The sequence below is a fragment of the Zea mays genome, chromosome 3 (assembly GCF_902167145.1).
Source record: "Zea mays cultivar B73 chromosome 3, Zm-B73-REFERENCE-NAM-5.0, whole genome shotgun sequence".
NCBI lineage: Eukaryota > Viridiplantae > Streptophyta > Magnoliopsida > Poales > Poaceae > Zea > Zea mays.
The window spans coordinates 152,991,579-153,002,348 of NC_050098.1; the positions used below are offsets into that span (position 1 = coordinate 152,991,579).

Below are 10,770 nucleotides of genomic sequence, written 5' to 3' on the forward strand. Positions count from 1 at the left end.
TATATATAGGTGTAGCAGCAATAGCTAGGCGCAATGAATAACGACGGCCTTCAAGTTTTAATTCGAAGCAACATCTTGTCCTCATCGCAGGTGTCTAGACGGTCTGAACATCTATCACGTCGTCGTCGTCGACTCTTCGTCGTCGTTGGAAACCAAACAAAGGCAAAGATCGGTCTTGCATGGATTTTTTTTCTTCCGAGAAAGACAAAAGGGTTTATTTTTCTCCCAGGAAAGACGAGGCACCAAGCTACCGCACCAGCTTCTTCTTCATTATGTCACAATTTTTCTACTGCTGGCTCGAGACGAGAGAGAGAGAGACTGCCACCTGTCCTGTCTGTTGATCTCTTGTGGGTAGGCCAGCTAGCAAAGCTATGGAGTGATGCCAAGCGCCAGGCGCCACGCTAGAAACGAACAGAACCAGACAGAAGCGAACAGAACGAGACAAGAGTTAGGATCAGGCGGCCACAGGTCCATCCAGGCCTTGTAGACATGGATTGATGGATGGGTATGGGCCGGGGTACCCCGCTCGCTAGCAGACACCAGCAAAGCAAACAAGCAACCAGTGGTGGCAAGCAAGTAGGGCTAGCAGGCGTGCACGCGAGTTGGCCCGTACCGTGGCGCTTTGCGCCTTGTCGCGGTGCTTGCTTTTGGTTGTGTGACTCTGGGCGGCGGCGACGGCACACGGAAACCGGTACGCGCGGCCATTTCAGTTCCAGCCCCCCGCACCTCCTTCGCTTTGGACCGCTTGTTCCCGCCTTGCGCCATGTCCTGCCCTGACATAATGCCCTTGGACGGACACAGACGGAGATGCACGGACGCACGCCACCACCAGCATCAAACAAACGGCAGGGCAGTCTGCTCTTGTCTTGGCCAGCCAAAGCGACACCCATTGTATGTAGGAGGGCCTCAGCCAAAGATGACCAGACAAGGCGCCGACCATGGAACACATGGGCGACCCATACAATCTTCCCTGTAGGTACACTGCGATATTTTATGCTATCCTGTAGACTTAACAGCCCCGAGGTAGCTCGAGACAGCACATAATCCAGACAACCCAGACCGATACACGAAATCCCGACCACGTAAATCCAAGGGACCACTTCATTCCACTGTGCAACCACGACACCACAGCAGAGTACTCTCTAGACGCGACGTAGAGAGAAACTCTTCCTAATCTAGATCCCTAGTGTTCTATGGAGCCACTATTTGCTTTAGAACATGGGAGCCTCTAAATCTCGGAGACACAAAAGATGGTCACCACGACGGTGACACCATAAGCCACCAAAGTTCAGTTGGCCCGCAACTGGTTCCAGTCCAGAGTATTTTTCATCCGTCACCCCAGATAAGGTGAAATATGTTTCGGCTTGCTCCTGCATTTACCATCTCGTTCTTCTTCTTTAGCATCTTCTCTTGTGCAGAGGTATCGCCACCCTACAACATTGCCAATCTGGACATGAGCTTAGATGTCTCAAAAAAAAGTATTTTGTAAGACACAGTACTGTAGCACTGCAACACAAAGGGCATGGAATTTGTTCCGAACATGAGGAACTGTTGTGACCTGTATATTTAAACGGAAACAAAAAAAACTAGGCAGAGGACTTACAAGTATAGAGTATGCCTTTGCCAGTAACAAAGGGGTTGGATAGAGCTCTACAACAGCTTGTGCAGCTTCTTCTGTTACTTGTGGTACCTGCACATCGTATTTATATTCATTTGCGATACATTTGCAATCAAACTGCGGCATCGAATGAATCGAGTTACCTGCATAAGCTGACAGCCAAATATGTCGCTCACTGTTTTCTTCTTAAGATCATAACACTTTCTCTTGAAGTCATCGTAGGTTGGGCAAACAGGGGAAGCTTTACCAACGATCGAGAAACTTGCATCATAGTATGCTATTACCGAACGTGTAAGATCAACATATCTCTTCTGGGTATCGGCAAACCCAGTAGTTCTCTGAACATCAAATCCATCGAGAATCTCAGTGGTGAAACAGCTGAAAATAAATGTCAGACCAATAAAAAAACATACGTATGGCGCAATAAATAGTATATTCCATGATACTAATATTGACATCACATATTAGTGGGAAGAATAACAGTAAGGGCTTGTTTGGATAATCTGATATTGAAGTAGATTGAGGTGGTATGTGGTGTATTGAAGTGTAATATGAACTAATTTTTCTTTCAATCCCCTTCAATACACCTCAATCCACTTTAATCCCTCTATAACCAAACAAAGCCTAATAAGGGCTTGTTCGGTTATTCCCAAAACACATGGATTGGATGGGATTGGAAAAAAATGAGAAGAGATTTGACTTGTTTGGGATTCAAACTCATCCAATCCCACTCAATCCACATGGATTGAGAGCTAACCGAACAAGCCCTAAGGTGTAAACTAAGGGTTAAATGTATCACTGTCACCATAGTATTGATCTCCCAGGTGACTTGAGCAGTGCACATACGCTGTTTTAACCCTCTTTGGTGCACGGTTGAGATCACCTTCAACAAGATATATCAACTTCCTCAGCCCACATTTCTACAAGGCACAAGCAAATGAAAATACCGTGTCAAGCTGTGGCTAACATAAACAATATATGCTACAGGAACTTGGTAGGCTCTGCAAATCCATCAACATGGGCAAACAGACACAATGTCTTTTTCTCGAATACGCAGTGCATATCATTTCATTAGAAGGAGGAAGGAAAGAAATTACATACACCCAGCCAAAGGCTAAGACACACACACTTACACATTAGGTTGGACTACATAGAGCCAGTAAGGGAACCCAGCAACCTGACGCCTCTAAGGCAAAAAACACAAACACACACACACGCACACACATCCTCATCCTCATCCTGCGCCAACTGGAGCTGGAGGCCTTTAGCACCGGCCTTGCTCCAACACCAGGCTTCCTCTCCAGCATTGGAGAGAGCAGTGACATTGTTTACAATTTGTGCTTAAGCCATCAAACCCTTGGTCATGTCATTACCAGGGATGACATGTTTTATGCCTTTACTAGCAAAGTGCACATACATTGTTACGATTTCTATTTATATTTAGTATAGAATATAAAATATAAAGATATGTATTCTGTTGGCTAGATGGGTGTGAACGTAGGTTACTAGGTTTAGAGCCAACAACAATGGTTCAAATCTCCATTTGTACATAATTTTAGCATTTTTTACTATTTAAATGTATAGGAGCATAACAATGGTGGAAACCGTGGAACCAGGAAAACTGGTGTTTTAATATAGCTGAGAAATTCAAGATAATAAAAGAATAAAACATAACCTCGGTGAAAGGTTACAGTATGGGCATATTGGATTGGCCAATGACATCCTCAGATCGAACAAGCACAAAGATGCAACTCAAATTGGTACTCCTTGTCAAATTCAACATGCCCTTAGGTTCAAAATGTATGACAGTATAATCTTTAAATGACTGCCACACATGAGATCATGATACCAAACACACATGATTTTACACATCAATATAATTGCAGCACATGTAATTTACCAATAAACAGAACAGCAACAGCAAAGCCTTTCAATCCCAAGAAAGCTGGGGTAGGCTAGAGACAGAACCCAACATAAGATACCAACAGAAAAGGGGAAAATATATAAATAGAAGAATAAAAAGGGACAATGATAGTAATCATAAGTGTCATCAACTGAACATACAAATAAGGAAGAGGAAGTGAAGGTTCAAGGTTTATAAGTTATATAACAACAGCAGAAGCAAATTGAAGTTCAGAAGGCACCTTCATCCTTAATTTCTGATCTCTATATCGGTTGTCTTCAATTGAGCCATCTAAATCCATAACCTCTTTCCTTTCAACAATGAAATCAAGAACATACTCTGTGTGATCTTCCTTATGACGGGCAATCCAAATACCATCTCCCACAGGCAATTGCCTGACCTGGACGACAAGGTTCAAACTGAAGAATCAAAACCACTTTCTCTGGCACATTACGCAAACGAATCAATCAAGCATCACGCCTCAACCTTTCTTATGTTAAAAAAGAACAAAAACTATATCCAAGAGGATGCATTCTAGACGTTTATACAAAAAACTAATCCAATGATTTGCAACACTGTCCACAATGTGACATTAGACACTGATGCCATCAGCCACCTTGAGCACAAGGAGATACTATAGGCTGCCAGCATGAGAAGTTGAAAGTTGAAACAGACAAAATATCAAGCAAGTTATCTTGTTACCTCTACTAAATTTTCACTGTATTTTATGTACTTTTTTTGCCTTTTTCATTTCTAATTGTTTTCTAATATTTTTTCAGGTAGCTTGTTAATAGTCAAAGATCCTTGACTGAAAGAATTAGGACTCCAATGGTATATTTTGAAACCAACTATGTAATAGAGGCATAAACATGAAAGCGGGAAAATGTAGTGGCCAATGAAATTGTCAGGCTCTAGGTCTGGCACCATATAAGAGATATCGCTAATCAGTATAACTATGCCCCCATTTTCATTTCTACAGCAGAGAGAAAGTAGGACATGATATAGAAGAGTGCAAACTCTGATCCCAACTAACATCCACAGCAAAATGGCTCAGGGAACAAATGTTATCAGCAACTTTTCTTGAACGAGACCTGCACAAGATAAAAAAAACATGAGAACCCGATTCCACGCAAAGCAATCACATTAAATTCTAATGGTGACACATCCAACTGCACAAATAAAATACATGAACCATGCAGAGCAAATATATTGAATTCCAACAAAAGACAACGCAAAAGCAGTAATAACAGTATCGACATATCAAGATTGTTTAAAGATAATAAAAACCCAATTTTCTCCAATGACCTATGAACCTGTGGAAGTCAAGTCATATATTACAGTTTCGTACAAAATAGAAGGATAAACCAGACCAGTCATAACCAATGAAAGTATGAAACTTGTACCAAGGTTACAAACATTGCATAAGGCAACCATCCTCATGATAATTTGAACAAATTATGGAAAATGAACAGCAGAGGGGCATTTTTCTTTTAATACTTATGCACTGAATGAGATATCCCACATAAAAATCAAAGATAACTACAAATATACAAAAGAAGATACAAAATTTCTTTGTGAGAGTAGGATATGATGATACAAACCCGAATTTTTCACGGTCATCCAATATTAAAATAACTTCATAGGCTTCAAGAAAGTTTTCATTGGCTCGACGAGGTGGCATAGCTAGTTTAGCAGAACCCTAGCAGGGCAGATGCAAAATAACAGTATGTTTGAATTGAAACTTTTAAGGAAAAAGAAGGTATGTTCACTTGTTGAGAAAGTTTATCCGTCAAAAGTAAAGCATACCATTGTAGAAGATTGCAGTTTGGGTGTTCCTTGGAATGGACGAGAAATATCTGGTGGTCCACAACTAGTAATAGGCTCCATGCCTGCATTGAAGTATAGGAATCAACCAGGAAGACTGGTAGGGAATGGCACTTATGTTTCGATACTTTTGTACGATCTAAATAGCAAACGTAGGTATATCCATACAACAGGAATGCATGTTTTCAGTTTTGGTACAACACCCCTTTCGGTATTTTTTTAGAACACGCAACCTGTAGCCATAATAAGTTATAGAGCAGAGGAACAAAAAAGTAAACATAATTCTTCGAGAACTTATGTGATATGAACAAAAAATCAATTGAAACCTTTTAGGGGAATGTCCTTTCCACATGGCTCTTCTGAATCTGAATCGCAACAAATGATTCCTTCGTAATTCTACACATGATAGGTAAACCATAAGTTACAAATGTATTGCAGATCTGCAATTATGGAAAAATATGCCAAGAAATTGAAATACTAGCTGAAATTATATCAAATGTCTGTAAACAGTACATCTAGATTACTAATGCCAGTAAATCTACAGTCACATATTCGATGAGGCGGTATAATTTTATTATAAGAATGAATTGTATTAAGGAAAAAACAAAGTTAGAAAACCACCTTATAAATTGTAAAAGGTTTAATCTCGGGGAACCTCTATATATTAAACGCTGGCCCAAACTGGCCAGGAACCCTATCCACGTCGTCTCTATATATTAAACGTTAGGTCGTTTCACTGTTGAAAATCCAAGCCGTACACATTGCAGTCGATCAAAGCATTGCCTTCCACTGGTTCCTGACTCGGCCCAAAAAGGGTCGTGCTAGCATGCATAATGGGCTTGGATATATAGCTCGCATGGACAAAGTATATCTTAAAGAATCAAAATTATTGCCTTGTCAAGTGTCACATTATTGTAGCTACAATGTTCTACCGGAGCATGCAAGTATGTAGACTAAACTAAATATATGAAAGACTATGTGCTTTGAAGTAGTGTTTAGTTAAAACATCGCTCTGCTGTTGAAATTTGAAAAGTGAAAAGTACTTTTGTTTGTGTCAGACCAGGACCAAAACAGAAGGCTACAAAATAAAAATGGAAAACTTCATCAAATAATAACTGAAGAAGATCATAAGAGCGTGCCTTTATGTCTTTCATCATACCTAAACATACAGAAGAATCTGGTTTGTGCATGTAATTTAACGTTGTTAGCACGGGAAACAGAAGCAGTTTTGAAAAAAAAATAGTGCTTAGGCTATCTTAGGGAATTTACACTATAGATTACACTGTTTACAGAGTGAAGTTTGAAATAGAGGATCGGATAGGATAGCTGCTGGAGACAGCCTTACAGTAGCTTGAACTTGACGGTAGCAATTGCTCTTCTTTTTTGTCAGAGAACTGTCGCTGACAAGCTCAGGACTGTGCCTGGCAACAGAAGGATCCATAGCAGATGTGTTGTGAGCACCAATTATCGTTAGAGGCCGTGCAGAATCATCTAATCCAGACCGTGAAAGACAGTCACGTGCAGTGCCTTCCCCTTCTTGTGTTAGCATATACCTACAAAACTCACCTAGTTATCTTAGCTCCAACCAATGTTTATCATCTCAAAAGAATGTCGATACATAATGTGCATAGTTGAAGGTTGATTACTCAACTGCTGCACAGGGTAAAAAGTGGAAACATGCCAGAAGAGATAACTAAATACCAAGATAGGTCAGAATGGATCCATCTTGTATGATAAAAAAGATGGTAGGTCCAAAAATCATGCTGGTGTTGCACCTATTGCGGCCTTTACAGGTCCACTACCCATGATAGAGTTAATGTTATACTGTAGTTAAACTTAAATAAAATCTTCCAATACCATTTTCAGAAGGAAAATATCATTAGGCTTACTAAAGGAGAGAATGTGTATAATGCGTGGGATGTATTGCATTGAGCCTCTAGGGAGAATATATAGGAGTACATGACTTGTAGGGCAAGAAGCCTATCCTAGAGATAAGGAAGTTTATCCTAGATATAAGGAAGGTTATCCCGTGATTACAATCAATCCTAAACCAACCATATCAGGAGTTGTCTAATATACTCTAACACTTCCAAATGCACACAGAAAAAAAAATCTAATATGGAATGACCAGTTATCTGCTAGTAATCTAGTATACAAAATCACTTTCTTGCGTTAGCATATTGAGTTTCCTCCTTGTAACAAATAAGAAAAATATTAATACGATGATGTCTCTAGCCCTTGGGAGCAAATCTGGCGGATTATTTAAAGATCATTTTAACATTGTGTAATGCTAGCATTGATGCAATGATGCTGTGTAATGCAGCAGCAAGTTGCAGAGCCAAAAGATATACCTATGAAATTTGTACTTATAACAAGCTGTGGGGTTTGTTTCTCTAAATTTACTTATACCATGAGGATTCATGTGCAACCTTTTGTCTAGTCAAGTATTACTTTGCCAACAAAAAATTAATAATTGTGGAATGTGTATAGGACCCACACAAATGGAAAATGAAAATGTTGTGTATTACTTTGCTGGGTTACTCCACTTGGTGACAAGTCGATTGGATAGAAGTGTCTTCATGCAGCTCCAACCAGTGTACCAGTCCTTCCCGTAACTCTGTTTTGCTTTACTTTTATTTGGACTGATTAAAATGAAAAGTAGCTACTTAGTAACACGCCAAACATAACAGGAGTATCAAAACAGCAGGAATTCACTGAGAAAGAGCACCCAATCGCGTCTCGTGACAGTCCACTGGCTTCAGCAGCATCAATAAGCTCTTGTTTCATCATAAAATCTTTCCCGCTAGTCTTTGCCCTATAAGAAAATTCCATTGTTATATTATCTTAAATATTTTCTTGAAAATTTAGGTATCATTCTCCTGCCACCTATAGATAGACATCAATATTCAACCTGCTGTGAAAAAACAGTTGTCTTCTCATAGACAATATATACGGTATGTACCTCAGAGAAACCATACCTATGGAGTGTTATTAGTATGGCATAAGCAGCAGTGTTCTTCCTTGGCAAATAACTTTTTGTCCCTTTTGCTTTCTTTCCTATAACAACAAATGACAATATTCAGAGACATAGGGTTTTCAAAGGCCTCACGGTCAACCATAAAAATAGTGAAATATTACCTTTGGCAGGAGATAAATCCTGACTCGACTTTTCAAAGAAACTTTTCATATGATTTATGAGCCATGTTCCCACACCCCTGACAACAATGGTAAAACACAATAAAGATACACTTTATGGTGCAAGACTACATTGAAAACTTGCCTTATAATACAGTAAAATTCAGATTTATCAGTCTAACACGGCACAAGCAATAAATAATACAAAAAAATCGGACGGGAGGGAAAGACCGCCCTCCTGGTATTACATTAAGAAGAGACCAAAACAATTGTCTCGGCCGAGAAAATCCCCGAACCCAAGCCCCCATCACTAACGGGTCGGCGTCAACCGTCCACTCTGCAACGGCCCAACCGGAGGTGGCACACAGGACATCGTAACCTGATAGCGGATGGTGCACAACGAGGAGATTTTTTAACCAAGCCTGAAAATTCGCCCCCGAGGGGATCGAACCCAGGACTTGGAGGTGCTACTCGGAAGCCCTTAACCACTAGCCTAGAGGCCCTTTCGCACACAAGCAATAAATAAAGGATCTCAGACATCAGACCTTCATTTATAAGATAACACTGGTTGAACATTTAAGGGAAAAAATCAATTTTAACAAAAAATGGTGGTTTCTGATTTCTAATATGCTCCGTTTAGATGTCGATATTGGAGAAGATGGAATTGAATTGTGCTGAATATCAGATCAGGCATGGTATTGAAATGATATGTAATTCCAATTCTATTATTTGGATGTCACTAAATTAGAGTTTGGAATTGTGCGGTCGAATTCCACGGTCCACACAATACCGAGGGGTGAGCATTTGTATTGGGAGTGGGTTTCTAGTTATAGTCCAATTCCAGGGAATGGGACCTCTGATTCCAAATCTCAATTCCACGTGCAACCAAACAACAGAATTTAGGAAAGATGATTCCAATTCTCATTTCGGTGCTCCAATATCTACATCCAAACAAGATAATAGGTTAGGGCGAGAAATCACAACGCAGATATTGCAGCCTAGCAGGCCTCACATGTGTAATATTACATTCTGAGATTTAAGAGTAACCAGCGAGTTCCTAAGGTGTTCGAGTCAATCAGAGTCGGGGGTGAGCCCTAGCTAAATGAACACACCTAGACGCCTAAACTGAAAAAGGAACCGCACCTCTAACAGTATACAGCTGTTAGCACCGCGGATGTACCCTGAACACCGATTAGCAAAATGAACAGATGTAAACCATTAGAAGTCGGCATAAACGAGCCGTTCGATCACTATTCTCTCTACGGTCTGTCTATAATGTCAGCTGTGAAACATCCACGCCAAAACCACGCATCCGGAGGCATAAACACAAATATTCTCCGCATTCCCCTTGGCACGAAACAAAATCCATCAAACAGTAGCCACGACTGGACCATTTCAATACCATGAGAGAGAGAGAGGAGGATGAGCACGGCGGTTTTCATAGAAAAGATTTCAGAAAAAAAAAATAGAGTTACTTGACGTTCGAGAAGTCCTTGAGGGTCCGGATTGGCTCCTTGGAGGAGCAGAGGCTGCGGTTGGCGTTGGCGAAGGCCAGGTAGTTGTTCTGCGAGAGCCCATCCGGCTCCTGCATCATCGCCCGCCACTTCTCTAGGAAGAAACGAGAGAGGGACTCATTTTCCGGGTGATGCACCTTGAGTTGCTTCGGCACCGGCAGCGCTGCATTTGGTTTCTTCGGCAGCGGCCTCATCGTGGTCGCACAGTGATTGGGGCCCGGCGCTGGAGGCGGATCGCTGGGTTGGGGATTCGGGAAATGGTGCGCGGAGCTAGGGTTTAATGTTTCGGAGCGGGAAAGAGAGAGCCCGCCATTGCGGGGTGATTCGAGGGGTGTTGGAGTTTGCGATCGGGTTTTGAAAAGTTTTATTTTAGGCCGTGTTTGGTTGAATAGCCAAGTAGAATGGAGCCGTTCTGTCCTAGTTTTGTTATTGTTTGTGTCGGGGACCATAATTAGGGGTACCCTCAAGGCGCCTAATTCTCAGCTGGTAACCCCCATCAGCATAAAGCTGCAAAGGCCTGATGGGCGCGATTAAGTCAGGGATCAGTCCACACGAGTGACTCGATCACGCTTCACCCGAGCCTAGCCTCGGCCAAAGGCAGCCGACCTCGAGAGACTTCCGTCTCGCCCGAGGCCCCCTTTTTATGGCGGACACATCACCGGCTCGCCCAAGGCCTTGGCTTCGCTCAGAAGCAACCTTGACTAAATCACCACACCGACTGACCAAATTGCAGGGGCATTTAACGCAAAGGTGGCCTCACACCTCTATCCTGACAC

The 10,770-nt window shown here is 41.5% G+C and overlaps 1 protein-coding gene and 1 long non-coding RNA gene across 3 annotated transcripts; one reads left to right on the forward strand and one right to left on the reverse strand.

Moving 5' to 3' along the window:
- The first annotated feature begins 873 nt into the window (after window positions 1-873).
- On the forward strand, window positions 874-1,735 carry LOC118476709 (uncharacterized). The gene is made up of 2 exons (XR_004857213.1): window positions 874-1,347; window positions 1,419-1,735. It is a non-coding gene; the product is annotated as an uncharacterized lncRNA (long non-coding RNA).
- LOC100216934 (crossover junction endonuclease MUS81) lies at window positions 1,077-10,360 on the reverse strand. Of its 2 annotated transcripts, none has more exons than NM_001310019.1 (15): window positions 9,956-10,347; window positions 8,484-8,560; window positions 8,324-8,402; window positions 8,074-8,160; window positions 7,874-7,987; window positions 6,691-6,898; window positions 5,672-5,741; window positions 5,328-5,410; window positions 5,123-5,220; window positions 4,555-4,612; window positions 3,763-3,921; window positions 2,465-2,538; window positions 1,762-1,996; window positions 1,604-1,690; window positions 1,077-1,431 (listed from the first exon to the last, which is right to left on the reverse strand). In NM_001310019.1, exons 1-15 carry the CDS (start codon window positions 10,186-10,188, stop codon window positions 1,327-1,329), a joined length of 1,767 nt encoding a protein of 588 aa, NP_001296948.1. In that variant the 5' UTR covers window positions 10,189-10,347; the 3' UTR covers window positions 1,077-1,326. The 2 variants fall into 2 exon arrangements, 1 of the variants encoding a protein (NP_001296948.1); XR_002267798.3 differs by having other exon boundaries at window positions 1,084-1,431; window positions 2,424-2,538; window positions 9,956-10,360.
- Window positions 10,361-10,770: the final 410 nt, after the last annotated feature.

Excerpts from the sequence above, each read along its gene's own strand:
- LOC100216934 (NM_001310019.1), bottom strand. The coding sequence starts at position 10,188 with ATGAGGCCGCTGCCGAAGAAACCAAATGCAGCGCTGCCGGTGCCGAAG. Across the intron at positions 8,561-9,955 it reads AAGGACTTCTCGAACGTCAA|GGGTGTGGGAACATGGCTCA; the intron begins GTAACTCTATTT and ends CATTGTTGTCAG. Across the intron at positions 5,221-5,327 it reads AACTGCAATCTTCTACAATG|GGTTCTGCTAAACTAGCTAT; the intron begins GTATGCTTTACT and ends CTGCCCTGCTAG.